The 15,469-nt window shown below is 41.0% G+C and overlaps 1 protein-coding gene across 2 annotated transcripts; it reads right to left on the reverse strand.

The window, feature by feature from the left end:
- Window positions 1-3,047: 3,047 nt before the first annotated feature.
- Window positions 3,048-10,633, reverse strand: LOC118235199 (TSC22 domain family protein 2-like). Of its 2 annotated transcripts, XM_035432335.1 has the most exons (4): window positions 8,061-10,630; window positions 7,715-7,851; window positions 4,634-4,685; window positions 3,048-3,966 (listed from the first exon to the last, which is right to left on the reverse strand). In XM_035432335.1, the coding sequence occupies exons 1-4, from the start codon at window positions 9,111-9,113 to the stop codon at window positions 3,826-3,828; spliced, it is 1,383 nt and encodes a 460-aa protein (XP_035288226.1). In that variant the 5' UTR covers window positions 9,114-10,630; the 3' UTR covers window positions 3,048-3,825. The 2 variants fall into 2 exon arrangements, with proteins under 2 accessions (XP_035288226.1, XP_035288227.1); XM_035432336.1 differs by lacking the exon at window positions 4,634-4,685 and having other exon boundaries at window positions 3,825-3,966; window positions 8,061-10,633.
- Between the last annotated feature and the right edge of the window lie 4,836 nt (window positions 10,634-15,469).

Here is a 15,469-nt window from a genome sequence, read left to right on the forward strand (position 1 = left end):
CACACACTAATTAAAATCAAGGAAGGACCTCAGTGATTTTAATAAAACCGTGAACTTTTATATAACATACTCCTGATACTGAATTTGTATTAATAATAAAGATTAATAAACATTTTTATAACTGATTGTATCATAGTTACGCAAACACATTCTCTCAAATAAAATTAAAAGCGGGATCAAGAAGTGGCACCCAACATGGAATAGGTGTAACTTTACTGTCCCCAAGTGTTTCTTGTCAGTATTACTGCTGCGTTCAAGACAACTCAGAACCTCCATGCTCAGAACTAGTATCTCAAATATTGAGTTGTGCATTTTGTCTTTTATGATTAATATTAAGGTCAAGCAGCTTGATTCTCATTCCTCAATGTCTAAAAGAAAGACTAGCCTCCCTTCACAGGACAGAATGACGACCCAAATGTAGTTACATAATGTGCGACAACAATGACTGCCGTGGCTCTGATTTATAACATTGCTATATATATATATATATATATATATATATATATATATATGATGTATGGTGTACTGCATGATGCAATAAAGCAAATAACTTCCTATCATGCTCTGTATCATGTATAAAAATGCTGAGCAAGCCCAGCTGACCTCGATTTTGGATCAAGATGGCAAGAGGAAAATATCTAAATGACTTTGAAAGAGGGTTCATTATAGCGACTAAAGCGACATCTGCATTTAGATCTATGGGAAAGACATCAGTAAATTGTAAATCAGTAAATTGTGGTCGAAAGCGCACATTCGATGACCGTGATGCTCCTGAATATGTAAGGATATGTAAGGAAAATAGAAGAGCAACTCTTCCTCAGGGGACTGAAAATGTCAATGCAACACATGATCAGCCTGTGTCAGCAAGTACAGACCGTCAACAGCTACATAGACAGGTATATTATAGTAGGACTGCAGTGCATAAATCCCTCATTACAAAGACAAGTCCACATTTGAGAGTTCAGTTTCTGCCTCTACTACGTGACCTGGCAGGTTATTCCATACAAAAAATTCTTCCTAATATCTGTATGGAATTTACCTTTCACTAATTTTAATTTATGTGCCCCCATTTATGGCATTTTACTAACAGAACTCAAATCTAATGTTTATTTACGGCACAAAAACAAAGAATTGTGCCACAGTCCGAAATCTTTTGCATTACATGTAAGTCAAGAGATGAAGGAGGGTCATTCTAGAGTTGGAGTCTACAACCCTGGTCCTGGAGAGCCACAGGCTCTCCTGGTTTCCTTTGTTACTCTGCACTAAATTAATCAGTTAGTGCAGTTGATTACACAGTTAACTTACTTCAGCTGCTCACTTGGGTCTGATCTGGGTGTTGGGTTTAATGGGAGAACAAAACCCAGCTGAGCCTGTGGCTCTCCAGGACCAGAGGTGCAGCACCCCAGCCGAGAGTCCAGACCAGACATGAGTGCTGTAGAGGTCTATCCCACTAGAGGGCACTGGTGTCTCACCCAGCAGTCTGGACCAAATGCAAAAAAAAAGAAAAAAAAAATGTACTGAATGTCTGATTTACAATTATGCAACCTACATATATTCTGGAAAGACTGGTAATGCACAGCTGCTGACAGTTAGCCCACAGGGTTGTTTCTCAGAAAATGTCCTAAAGAATGAAAATACAGGCTCCATAAAGCCAGTTATAGATGATTGCGTAATATTACCAATTCCTACATATAGCTTTACAGAGCCATTATTTACCTGTATTAGAAGTTTAACTTCTTTTATGTTCAATGAAGGGAAGGCAAGGGAATATAGAACTTTGTAAATTGAGGGGAAATAAATCAAATACGCAATAAAAGACACGATTCAAAACAAGCCTTTATATTATTAAAGCAGAAACAAAAAAAAATCAACAGAAAAGTACATCTGCACCAGCGTGCAGTTACATTTCAAACATGATATTGTAAACATCATCATAATAGTGACTAATATCAGTCTTCACAATAATATTATTATATATTGACATTTATATTGCACATATTAATAAACATGTATGAGGTTCACGTGAGTGAAGAAGGCACAGCAGGTGAATGGACAGAAGAATGACTGATGTCAAATAAACAGTGTCCCTTTATCTTTTTTCTTTCTCACTCAATCCCTCTATCCCTATTCATCCTGCCTTCACTTTTTACCTTTCACTTGCCTAAGTCATAAACAGTCAGCATCCTTGCCAAATGCTTTAAAAAGTCCAAGTCCCAACAGCCCTGTGAACAATTCTCACCCTTACAGCAATGGTGGGGAATAGGGGAGGAGCGGTATCTGCAACTGTTCCACTGTTCCATCTGTATCTTCATTCGGACAGAAACTGGAAGAGTGTGTAGAACACAATGCAAGTTGTGTAAACAACAGGAAAAGCCTGTTTACTTGAGAAATGCACATTTAATTCTGGGTTTCTGTCTGAATACAGATAGATGCAAATAGTTTTACTAGTTTGCACGCCTGGTGGGGAACTCCCAATAGCGGGAACTGGTGTGTACGCAGGAGTGTGTTTCCACCAATCACCCTGGCTCAATTAGCTAATTCACTGTACATAATGATGCTGACTCATTGATGCAAGCACAGTAAATTGTTTTGTATATAGATGCAAGAACAGTGTGATTCACATGCTTATCAAAAAATTCAGCTAGATCACGAGATTACATAAAAGGTTGGGTCATTATATAACTAGGCAGAAGTTGGCATGAAATCCAGAAACAGATACAGCCCTCCTTCCCCACCCCTGCTTCACAGCTACATAAAGATCTGCTATTGCAGTCCCCATTCCTTCTCATCGTATCCAGACTCCATAGCATAGCTCTATCTTTCTCAGTTCTCTGTCTGAGACTGCAAAACAGTGTTTCTCTTCCCTCCCTCCTCTCTTACGTTATGTCCACACTTTTGTTTTGTTTTTTAAGAAAGTTTTTTTTTTTTTTGCCATTTTCTCCCCAATTTAGTCGTTATACCAATTCCCCGTGTGTATCACGGTCCTGGTCGATGCGCTATCCTCTGTTGGTCTGGGGAGGGTGTAGACTACCACATGCCTCCTCCGATACATGTGGAGTCGCCAGCCGCTTCTTTTTACCTGACAGCGAGGAGTTTCACTGGGAGAGCGTAATGCGCGCGGAGGTTCATGCTATCTCCCCCAGATCCCCTCCCAGCTGAACAGGTGCCCCGAATGGCCACACTTTTGTGGAAAATCTGCTGTGTGTTACTAATGACAAACGACAGAAGAATCTGAAGGAAAGTAGATAACTGCCACAGTGCTCCACTTTTTACACGCTGGCATTAAAACGCAGGCTGGACGGCATTTAAATCCCATTCCGCAAATTTCTTGGAAGATTACATTTCTTGGAGACGGGAACATGAAAATTCATCTTGACAGACAGCCTGTGGACCCAATTGTGTATTTGGCTGAATTTCCACAAAAGTATGAATGGTAGGATTAGGGTCTATAGGATATATTTCTCCCAACTTCTTTCAATCCTTATTCCCTCCTGGTCTGTGTGATGTAGGTTTATCCCTGTGTCTTAGGGTCGTAAAATTTGTTATACCCATTCAATGGGATGGTAGGATGAAATTTCCCTTTCTGTTAGGATGTGTTTAATGTGTTTTCCTTCACTTTCAGTCCCTTCCTCACATGGCTGGTATAATGTAGTTATCCCTTTCTCTCGGGGTCTATAAAATGTTATACCTTTCTGTTCTCTCTCCATCTCTCATACACTGTAGTTCGCTCTATCTCTTTCTCCTCTCTTTCTCTCATGGTGGGCAGGATGCAGTTCTCCCTCTCAGTCTCTCTCTATCATGGTGCGTAGGATGTAGTTCTCCCACTCAGTCTCTCTCTCTCATGGTACGCAAGATGTAGTTCTCTCTCTCTAGTTGTGAGTTCCTCTCTGTAAGGTCAGCGATCTGCTCTCGTAGCAGATCCACTTCCTCTCTCACCGCAAGCATCAGATGGGTCTTCACCAAGTCCTGCAACGCAAATGCAACAGACCAGCATAATGTAGCAAGAAACAGCTACAATATAATAACCATTATCACAATGATCAAATGAACATGAAATTGGGCTACTTTCCCATGCAATTTGGATAATGTACTTGTTTTTCAAATTCAGAATTACCCATTACTTTTCAAGAACACCTTATTTCCAGGATAAAAATATTTTCAGAAAGGACACTTGGCACACATTCTGTTTAATAATGCCATTACAGTCTGTATGAAAGGATGGTAAATGGTAAATTGACTGCATTTATATAGCGCTTTTATCCAAAGCGCTTTACAATTGATGCCTCTCATTCGCCAGAGCAGTTAGGGGTTAGGTATCTTGCTCAAGGACACCGACACGCCCAGGGCGGGGTTTGAACCGGCAACCCTCCGACTGCCAGACAATCGGTCTTACCTCCTGAGCTATGTCGCCCCACAGACCTGAGCAAAACAGACCTGAGTGTGGCAGTGAACACACACACGCACGCACGCACGCACGCACGCACGCACGCACGCACACACGCACGCACACACACACACACACGCTCATGCACGAGAGCAATGGTTTAAGTCACAGGCAGACAGAGGACAGCAGTACATATAACATGGGAATGGGACAGACACAACGAATGAAAGAGGCATGGGACAATCTTACCATGGCCTGCTCGATTTTGTTGTCAATTGCCATCATGCTTTTACTAGAGCCACTGCAACAAACACAAAACACACAAGAAACCAGCATGGCTTAAACAGACAAGCCCATCACACACAGTGTTCATGTGCCTACTGTTAAATGTCAATGCCTCACCGACAAATGCTAAGCGGTTATTTTATTCCTTCAGCCAAAAAAAATAAAAATAAATAAATAATAGTTTTAGCCAAACGTGTAATTTCCGTACCAATATATTTTTAAAAATACTGAAATATCATCATATAATGAAATAAAAGCCAGTGGGATAGCTGGACTATTGGGGCACCTTTAGATCGAACCATGGGAAATATAAATACATCAGTCCTTTCCCACTAACAAAATGTACAGCTTGAAATTATTTTTCACCATCACTCCTTCATAAAAGCACCTTAGCATAAGTAAAACTCTGTATTTTGCTGTAGCATGGCCCTATGAAATGGGGCGCACTAAAAATGGTATGCTCATTGTCTCCCATTGCACAACCTCAAGGAAAGGGAAAACAAGACAGGTAATCAGTTACTCCTCCACCACTGACACCACCTATGCATGAATCCCTTGGCTTCAGTCAAAGGTCTACAGATAACTGCTCAACAGTTGTTAAAAGATGTACCCTTACAAGGATGAGGCAACTTTAAATTGCATTACACAGGTGTAGCCTGCCATTTACAGACAGTTCATTTACACAGGCTGTACAGGTTACACAACCAACCGTAGCTTCTCCCTCAAAACCTTTCCCTTGCAGATTCACTTTGCATATTATTATTTGCCTTCGATTCAGAGCTCTCTGCCCGGAGGATGAATAATCATCTGAAGCTTAACCTATTCAAGCCAGATCTAATGTTGTGGTTATGAACTGGATTGCATGACTTTGGCAAGCTATCAGTCCTTGCTAGCTAACGTTAGCTAGAAATTTTACCGAATGCAAGAGAACAGCATTAATCTCTTTGTTCATATTTATACAGATACTCACATTAGTAATATTTTGTAACAGTGTAAGATTGAACACTACGGTAGCGATATAGTGGCAGCTTATATTTCGGATAGTTAAACTGTAAGTTGGTTAGCTTGCTAATTATTATATGATGAGGTAATGAGGTAGCTGATTCTTGTACAGGTATTTCCAGCATCAGATCACAAAATCATTTATCCCTGGGGCTGACCAAATGTACAGCTTTAATCTGATTAAAGTGCTCCCTTTGTTTACATGCTCACAGACAAACCCAAAACACATGCAATTTGAAACAGGCTCGTCACTGCCAGTCATTGGCATTGTTGTAGGTGTCAAGATCTAGCAGAGCATATTTTGTGCCAGTTTAGTACTTAGAATAAGTTTTAATGCAAGCTATGTATTTCTTTCCCAGCTGATTGTGCACTCAGGAGGATATTACAGGTCTTAGCAGTTTTTGCTAATCAAAACAGATACAAATTGAATGTTATGATCGATATAACCGCATTTTCAGAATACAGAACACATTTTTTTTAAAACCTTGATTTCCTGTTTATCCCAGTATCAAGTTAGTTTACCCAAAAATCAATTTGAACATTAAAATAAATAAAATAATTCCTAGAAAAAAATAAGTATACTGAACATTACATTTTGATATTAGTGTAGTGGTTTCAATGGTAACCATGTACATCATGTGACCTGTGCTTCTGATAACCTAGGTAAATGTTGGTCTGGTTACAGTCCGGCTGAACAAGGGTTTCTTGACATTGTGTACTCAAATGTTGTCAATTAAATTAAAAACACAAGACCTTCACAAAAGGGGTAATAATCTTGCATACTGTTTCACTGTACTATTTGCACTTTAAACCATATCAGTGTAGCACTATAGACTACAGCTAAATTCTACCAATAATCTTGAGCAAAGCTCATGCTCCCATACTGCCACTAAATCAAGTGATTTTTTTATTATGTATTTAATATGTTTACTTTTGTATCAGCACTGTACGCACTATATTTATATGCTTTGTACTACACAATTAAATATGTGTAGGCCCGATTAGCTGTTTTGAAATTTTTCAGGATAATGTAAGGTATACAGAACATTTATTCTCCTGTTACACAATTATGGGTGAATCTCTGTTTATCATACATTGTCAGCAACACTCAATGTTTTCAGTAAAAGTACAAACATCTGTAGAACTGTATAGATAACTGCTCTGCAAGCAAACACTCCTGGAATCAAATGAAACGGTGAAATGGCCCCCTTGCTGTCTCTGAGTCATGAGTGTGTTTGTGCTCCACAGGGCGAACATTCCATTGTTGAGAAATTTGCTCCCTATCTGTGACTGTGCTCACTGATGTGAACTTCAGACATCTCACACCTCCAGGGGAGACAAAAATACAATCTAGCGGGGGGGGGGGGGGGGGGGGACACCGCCCACCACTATGGGGGTGGGGGGGTGTGCTGACCACACCATAGAAATGCGATACTGTTTTTTTTAACGGTGAATCTCTGCAATCAAAACATCTTTACAGAGGGTGTGCTAGGATGTTTCGGTTTGTATTATGTCTATCATCCCTTTTTGTTTATGTTAAAATAGTCTCTTACAGCATGCACGTTTTTACGAATTGAATGTCCTTTCCTGGAAGATCTTAACGTGGTGTTATGCACAACTACAGCCACTCTGGTAAAATAGAAGGGTGAGGATTTATCACTTTAATGTGAATCAAAATCCCACATTTCTTGCATTACTGTAAATGAATGTCAAAGCCACAGATGCTTCAATCACAAATTATATCCACACAAACCAGTGGTCTGAGAAATGTTTGCATTTAGAGCAGTTCAGTAATAAGCCTGAACCTGTTTGGTCTGGGTTAACTTCACACTGTCTTGTTTGCTAAGGGCCTAGTTTTGACACTCTGCCGTTAATGTAGCCAACACTTTGGGCAACACACAGGATGAGTTCCACACATGACATCTGGAATGCACAGATAAAAGGACTCATTGTGACCGCTGCAAATTGTTCCTGGAAGCCACCACAAACATATACATAAAACCTCTGAGTAATTAGCAGAAAAGCTTTAAATCCACCCCCTACCTTTCACTGCCCAGGTCAAAAGCCCCCCCAGCTCCAAACATGGACTGAGCCAGGCTGAAAGTAGACTGAGCATGATTGGGGCCAACATCATGGTAGAAGCCTCCATCTTGCTTCTGGGGGGTGGCCAAGGAGTCGGGCTGTGTATGAAGTACAGTGTGGTGATAAAATGTTGGAATTAATGTGGTAAATATTAGAATATTTTTGGGAGTGTACATGGTCTTCACACCGCGAATACAAGCAGAACAATAAGCAAATGAGCAGAACATTACAATGACTCAACAGTCATTGAAGAGACACAAATACATCCGGATGGCACAGACCTGAGATGGGACAGACGTGCACACACCTTGACTTTCTGGTCCAGTTGCAGCAAAGGCAGGTTTCGGCCAGCCCGTTGGGATAAGGGGAGGAGCCTAGAAGTTGACAGTAAAGAAAAGGGGTCCGGCTGGTGTTGGAGGGAAAACCCGGGGATGAGGGAGATGAAGGCCTTGGATGATGGATCCTCAGGTATAATTCTAAACTGATCCATGGGCAAGGGGGAGGGAGAGTCAATCACAGCAGGGTGTCCTGCTAGAGAATCGCCCGTCCCCTCCCCTTCAGGCATTACAGCACAGCCGGCACTGGATTTAACATCGGGTGCCAAAATTCCCACAGCTCCTGGCAAGCTGACCATGTGCCTTGTGTTGAGAGCGTTGACCTGTACCAGAGGCCTAAACACCGGTCCCTCGCCCCCAGGCATAGCAAACCCCTCCACCTCCAGGGAGTCCAGGGAGTGAGCGTGCCGCATGCTCTCCATCACCCTCTGCAGGCCCCCCCTGTCCAGCCCATCACGCTCCAGGAAGTCCGTGCAGGTCCAGCGGCCACGGCAGTACGGCTCGCCCAGACCCTGTCCCAGCCGGACCACTCTGAACCGTGATGGGGACTGAGGGGAAGACATGGGCAGCCAGCAGCTCGCCCCGCCCTGCTCCAGGTCCACCTGCTTCCTAACGGACAATGGGCTGCAGGGCTGGCTGAAGCTGAGGTGGTACAGGCCAGCCCTGGGCACATCCAAAAGAGCAGGCCCACCACAGCTCCCCTCGACTGCCCCCGCCAACCCGGCTGCTGTGTTTCCAGCACCAAAGGGAGGTGAAGATGGTGACGGAGCCAAAGAGCCCACAGACTCTTTAACATTCTTGCTGCCCACAGTCCCCAGACAAGCACTGGGCAGCTCAGGGTTGGGAGAAGTGGAGCGTGCACTACCCTGCCCCCCAGTGGTCAGTGAATTCCCTGCAGGCTGCTGGGGAGGCTCATTGGTGCAGTCAGAGAAGGCAGCCTTGTAGGAGGACTCCAGAGACGCCCGGTCAAAGTCCAAAGTCACGCTGGTTATCTGGAAACTACCTCTTTTTTTATCCGTGTTCATTTTATTCCACAAACGAAATCCCTTTGTTCTGTTTGCTTATGAGGGTTTATTTTCCTCCTGGATACAAGTTCATACTCACATCCTTCGTTAGAAGACTGCAACTGGTTGCTATGCAGAAACTACCCAACAGCAGCATATCTTTTTAACTAATTTAAAAAAAAGAGAAATCTGGCAAAAATCTGGTGAATACTTGCAGGACGGTGATGAGAACTGATATAAACCTGTTCTTTGTACTTAGTGTTATGGAGTAAAGAGAAGCAATCTAAAGATCCGCTCACAGAGACAACTTCCTTAAAAGGTAGCCTATCGCCATAGAGCTTAAACAGCTGTACTGACAACTAGTGGAAATAAAGGTCCACCAGCATGCTGTTATTGAAAATAAACACGCACTAGTATGCCTCTTCAATACTCTGCTTCAAATAATAGGGCTTTTGTTAACAGCTTTCAAAGTGAATATTCACAACAGTTCTGAACACAGAAGCTAGTCAACCTTCAATAGATAGTAATATAGACACCAATTTTGTCCACAGTCCCTTTTTAGTGTCATTCAGTGCAGTTTTAAAATAACTGGTAAAAGACGAAGAAGCTGTTGTGAAATGGTCTTTATGTGCTCATGTTATTTGGAAATCTCAGTTCAAATTATTTATGGATAGCTTATCTCAACAGACCGAACATGAGCCCACTTCTGTTTATTTTAGTTTTTTTTTAATGTACCTGCTATCTTGAAAGAGCTTTGTTTTTTATTTTTGTTTTGTTTTTTTAAACCCAGAAATGATTCAGTCGCATGCGTCAAAACCCTAATGGTATCTACATAATGTCATGCAACTCGTACTCGAATTGTAGAAGCTAACGAAACGGTTTTGGCTGCCTTCGCTCACATCCGAACCCTGGCCATATATTTTATTAAAATAATTGGAATTATATGCATAAACCGATCGAGCAAAAACACTGAAGCAGATTAAATAGTCATTGTCAGTTTCCTTAAATTCACTTAAAATCTTTTTATTTAAATTTCCGTAGACTTTCCTTTCGATTTTTTGGCGTATGATAGTTTTGTGGAAGATTGGGCGAATACTAAATTATCACAGCATGAAACCAAATATCAATAACTGGATAAAGCAACAACACAGCAACAAAACGTGACACATTCAATAGGCTGGATCAATGAGAAGTCTACACATTAATTTAAAAAATATTTTACCCAGCATAATTTTATAATGCATGGAGCTATACCTAAAGCAATAACTACAAAATTGTTGCTAGCGTATTGCCTCTTCCATATAATGTGCGTTTCTGAAGACACTGGCACTAGCGTCACACAGGATAGCTATTAAGATTAATAGTTTGCCAGGCAGCTACATATAAACTTAAAATTGATTTATTTAAACTGTACGTACCTCAACTCTCAACATTTTTCTAACTAGCACGCAAGGTGTCGTTTCATCGTCTCGTGCGTAGCTAAGTTGCTTGTCCATGTCTTACCCAGAGCGCTGTTAGAGGCAAGAATAATTTTTCTCCAGTAGGCTAGTTAGAGACAACTTTATTGAGCACGGAAGTTCCGCCCCTTCGTTTTATTGACTTGCTACCCTAGGAACACTTTTGAAATTATCGTTAATTTACTCAGCTGGTAAAAAAAAAAAGTTGCTAAAAAATTACTCACACGCAGAATATGTGTAGTTACTATAGGCCTAGATGAAATTATCTGATTTCTATAAACGGACGTGTCTTACATTATCTCAACAAACCCTATTGTCAAAAAAACTTGTGTCTCGTAATTCTTTTAACTGGGGCTCGGACTTATTAATTTTGTGTTGTTGCCATTGTCCTTATTATGATTATTATTACTTCTCAGTTAATTTCATTACATCCACAGTTGTCCACCGAATCGACAACAGTAATTACTACTACTACTACTATTATTATTATTATTATTATTTTTATTATTATTACTTCTCAGTTAATTTCATTACATCCTCAGTTGTTCCACCGAGTTGACAGCAGTAATTCCCTACGTGACTTCAGGCAGCCGAATGCAGTGTTGGTGGTCCATATCCATCTGGTGGTAAAAATGTACTATTACGTTGTATTCTCGAGCCAAGTTCAGCGCGCTCAAAACGCATCCGGTCGTTGGGAACGCGTTGGGAATGCCAGATCCAAAAACGCCAGCACATGAATGGAGGCAGAATGAGGCATTATCCTGCCAAAAGACTTGCATAACTAGAATGTTTTCTAAAATCTCAGCTGACAACAGTGGAAATATTGCACTTATTCCTGTAGTCAAGGGGGCATGCAGTACCACTCCCCAGAGATTGCATTGGTTTACATCATCAGTTTTTGTGTTGCAGCTGAATTCAGCCAGTGTGCAGTGTTAAATGAAAACATTTAAATGTGCAGGCAGCTGTACCGAGACAAGCCAGTGTGCTAACCCCACCCTACTGTCTGCGAGTAAAACAAAGAGTTTGTTCATATATATAGAAGCCTGTTGGCAGCTGTCCATGTACCTCAAATAAATGTTGTCACCATCTACTTGACTGTGTTATTGACACATACTACAGGGAGAAAGTGCTCTAAAAATCTAGTACAGGAAGAGCTATTTGTGTCATGTTATAGTAAACTACAAATGAGAGTACAATATTTTGAGAAAATGTATTGTGAGGAAGGAGTGGGGTTGGCCACTACCACATGGTGAATAGACAGAATCAACAAGAGGCGATTGGATTATAGCCTTTTATTAAGCCTAGAACCAAAATAACAGACGAACTCTTTAAAAAAGGAAAAGAAAAAAGAAATGAGGAGACAAAGAAATGCCACAGCCCAAGGTAGGGCAAAATGGGCAAAACTACCATCAAGAAGCAAGTCCCAGGTCCCCACCTTTACAGGTTTGGAGTAAGGCTTTTTTAAGGCCCAATGATTAGGTAATGAACAGGAGCCATGGTGCTTACGATTGGCCAAAGGTGCTGCTCTACCTGTGAGCAGGGAGTTTGACCCCCCTTTGCTGCTTTAACAGCCTCCACTGTTCTGGGAAGGCTTTCCAGTAGATTTTGGAACATGGTTGTGGGGATTCGCTTCCATTCAGTCACAAGTGCATTAGTGAGGCAGGGCACTGATGTTGGGTGTAAGACTTGGCTCGCAGTCAGCATTCCAAGCATCCAAAAGGTGTTTGATGGGGTAGAGGTCGGGGCTCTGTGCAGGCCAGTCAATTTCTTCCCCACCAACTCAGCAAATCATTACTTTATGGACCTTTCTTTCTGCATGGAGGCATTGTCATGCTGAAACAGGAAATGACATTCCCCAAACTGTTGCCACAAAGGTGGAAGTGCGCAATTCTCTAGAATGTCATTGTATGCTGTAACATTAAGATTTCCCTTCACTGGAACTAATGGGCATACCCCAAACCACGAAAAACAGCCCCAGACCATTATTTCTCCTCCACCAAGTTTTACAGTCAGCACTATTCAGGTCAGTACAGTCGGCACTATGCATTCTGCAAACCCATATTCGTCCATCAGACTGCCAGATATTGAAGCATGATTCATCACTCCTGAGAACGCATTTCCACTGCTCCAGATTCCAATGGCAGCATGCTTTACATCACTTCAGCTGATGCTTGGCATTGCACATGATAATCTAAGGCTTGTATACCGCTCCTTGGCCATGGAAACCCATTTCTTGAACTTCCTGACAAACAGTTATTGTGCTGACGTTGTTTCCAGAGGCAGTTTGGAACTCTGTGGTGAATGTTGCAACTGAGGACAGATTATTTTTATGCGCTACACGCTTCAGCACTTGGCGGTCTGAGTTCTTGTGTGGCCTGCTGCTTCGTGGCTGAGCTGTTTTTGCTCCTACCTGTTTCCACTTCACAATATCAGCACATTCAATTGACATGGGTAGCTCTAGCAGGGCAGAAATTTGACAAACTAACTTGTTGTTAAGGTGGCATCATATGACAGTGCCATGTTGAAAGTCACTGAGCTCTTCAGTGTGGCCCATTTTACTGCCAATGTTCGTCAAAGGATATTGCATGGCTGTATGCTTAATTTTATGCACCTGTTTGCAATAGGTGTGCAATAGCTGAACAGCCAAAACCACTAATTAGAATGGGTGTCCACATACTTTCGGAAATGTATTGTATGATTATAAACTCCAAGCCATTCTTTTTTAAAATGATTAATATCATTGTGCTTTTGTAAAGCACAATTGACACACTATTTCCACTATCTTCCTAAAGGCTGATATTTGTAAAACTCACCTGTCTGTAACACTGTAACCATTGTTGGACTTGTAATTGGGCATGGTATCACCTACTGAAAAGTGGTATGGCAGAAATTGGGTGACCAATTGTATTTGATGTTATGTGCAAGGCACATTCTTACTTACATATGCGTATGATTACTGAAAAAGCTGTGGGAAAATATAGGGTAAAATGGTGGAAGACACCCCCAGGGGGAAGATGTCCTCTCCTCCCTTAATTTTCTTCCTAACCAAATTCCATGTCTTTCAAATTTCATGCCACAGTAACCTTGTTGAAAATAGTACATCCATTAAAGAGATCCATGGGAAGCAGAGCAATTCATTTGTTTTGAGCGTGAAAGAGAGATGGGGGTGGGGGGGCTTCTTGCCCAGAAATAAATCTGTAAATGTTTAGTAGGATATCCGGGTGGGTATAGCCATAAATACACAGGTATATGTAAAAAAATGTTATAATTAAGCGAAAATATTTTTTCATTGCAGTGTCACTAACTAGCTAGCATTAGACAATCGTTATCTAGCTAGCATTAGCCAGCTACTAGGTTGCTTCCTTTAGACAGACATTCTGAGGTTAAAAATATTAAAATATTAAAGGACAGACCATAGAATACATGACTTGGCTCTTTTCTATAATCAGTCAATGGTCACACTGAGTGAAACTATTTTATACATATGGTACGTTTGTGTGCATACACATGGAATGTTTGTATTTCTGTCTCACCTGATTCCAGTTGATGTGCAGGACATCTTGGCAGTATACCCACTTGGGGGCAGCATTAGATAATCTATCTGGCCATTATTAGTCTGCAAAGCACAGGACACTTACTAGGACAGGATTATTTATGTTTAGGAAAAGAGTTATTGTTATTTCATGGGTGTTTCCCTCCCTAACAAACAGTTTCTCTTCCTTCAGCTTTGAAGGTGCATAATTCATACTCACAATAATATACACAGAGCATATTCAATTTCTTTAGGATGTATAACCTCTTTAAAATGCACTTTCGAAACAATGCTCATGCACGGTTAATTCTACAGCCAAATCACAGCAGAAATTTCACCCAATACAAGTAGTACTTTTAGAGTCCAGTGTTGTATCAATGATAAGGCACATGAAAGTGTTCCTTTACCCAACAGTGATTGTTACAGGGATTAAGGGAGTAGTATGGAATGGAACCTGGGGCATGTTTTTGCAGTGGTCACAACATGGGGTTAAGAGGACAATGGTGCAGGGATCCAATGAGAAGGATTGATGTATGATTTGATTTCAACCTCAGACAAACAAAAATGTAGTAAAAAAAACTTCCCTCAGCTACTTCCCTGACACATACATGCAATGTACTGTGGAACTGAAAAGGCTGGCTTCGGTAGCATTGCTTCTGGGTCTAGTAAAAACTTGTGTTGTGTTTAGACATTAGAGCCATAGTAAATCCAAATACAGGCATCCTGTAACTGCAACTGTACAAATGTATTATACAATTTAATGTAATATATAATCTGATTGATTCACCCTGTGCTGTGTTTGATAGTGAACTCATTGCAACTACCCATATACCTGCTGAAGAGGCCATGGTATAATGAAAGGCCATAAAGTAGTTCCAGCAAAAATGGTCTTATCTCTGTTTCTGTGTTCAACATTCTATTTCAACTGAACATTCAATTTGGAACAGTAAAACATGGCAAAAAAAACCAAGTCAACAACAAAAAAGGAATGCAACAAAAATTTTATTGAATTTGAGCATTGGAATAATTTCTGTTGCAGGTAGCCTCAGTGTATGTGGCTGTAACAAAACTTTCTGGGCTGTGCAGCTCCATGAGAATGAACCACTTCAGGGTGGTTAGCGAACCACTGGCTTCACATCAGCACCCCATCATAAAAAACATACAACTGCACAGCGCAGGCTGTTTAATTCCTTATGAATTATATTATTGTTAACTAGCTACCAACAGACCTATTTCTACAGAGAAATACATGGCGTCACCACGCATCTCACGTAAGACAGATTTGACTTCAACCTCATGCTCACACACTGTCATCCATAATATCACACTTTTACTTCAATATTATTGTGGCTCATTTGTTTTTATATGGCTCTAGACCTTGTGATGAA

This window comes from Anguilla anguilla, chromosome 9 (assembly GCF_013347855.1).
Source record: "Anguilla anguilla isolate fAngAng1 chromosome 9, fAngAng1.pri, whole genome shotgun sequence".
Classification (NCBI taxonomy): domain Eukaryota; kingdom Metazoa; phylum Chordata; class Actinopteri; order Anguilliformes; family Anguillidae; genus Anguilla; species Anguilla anguilla.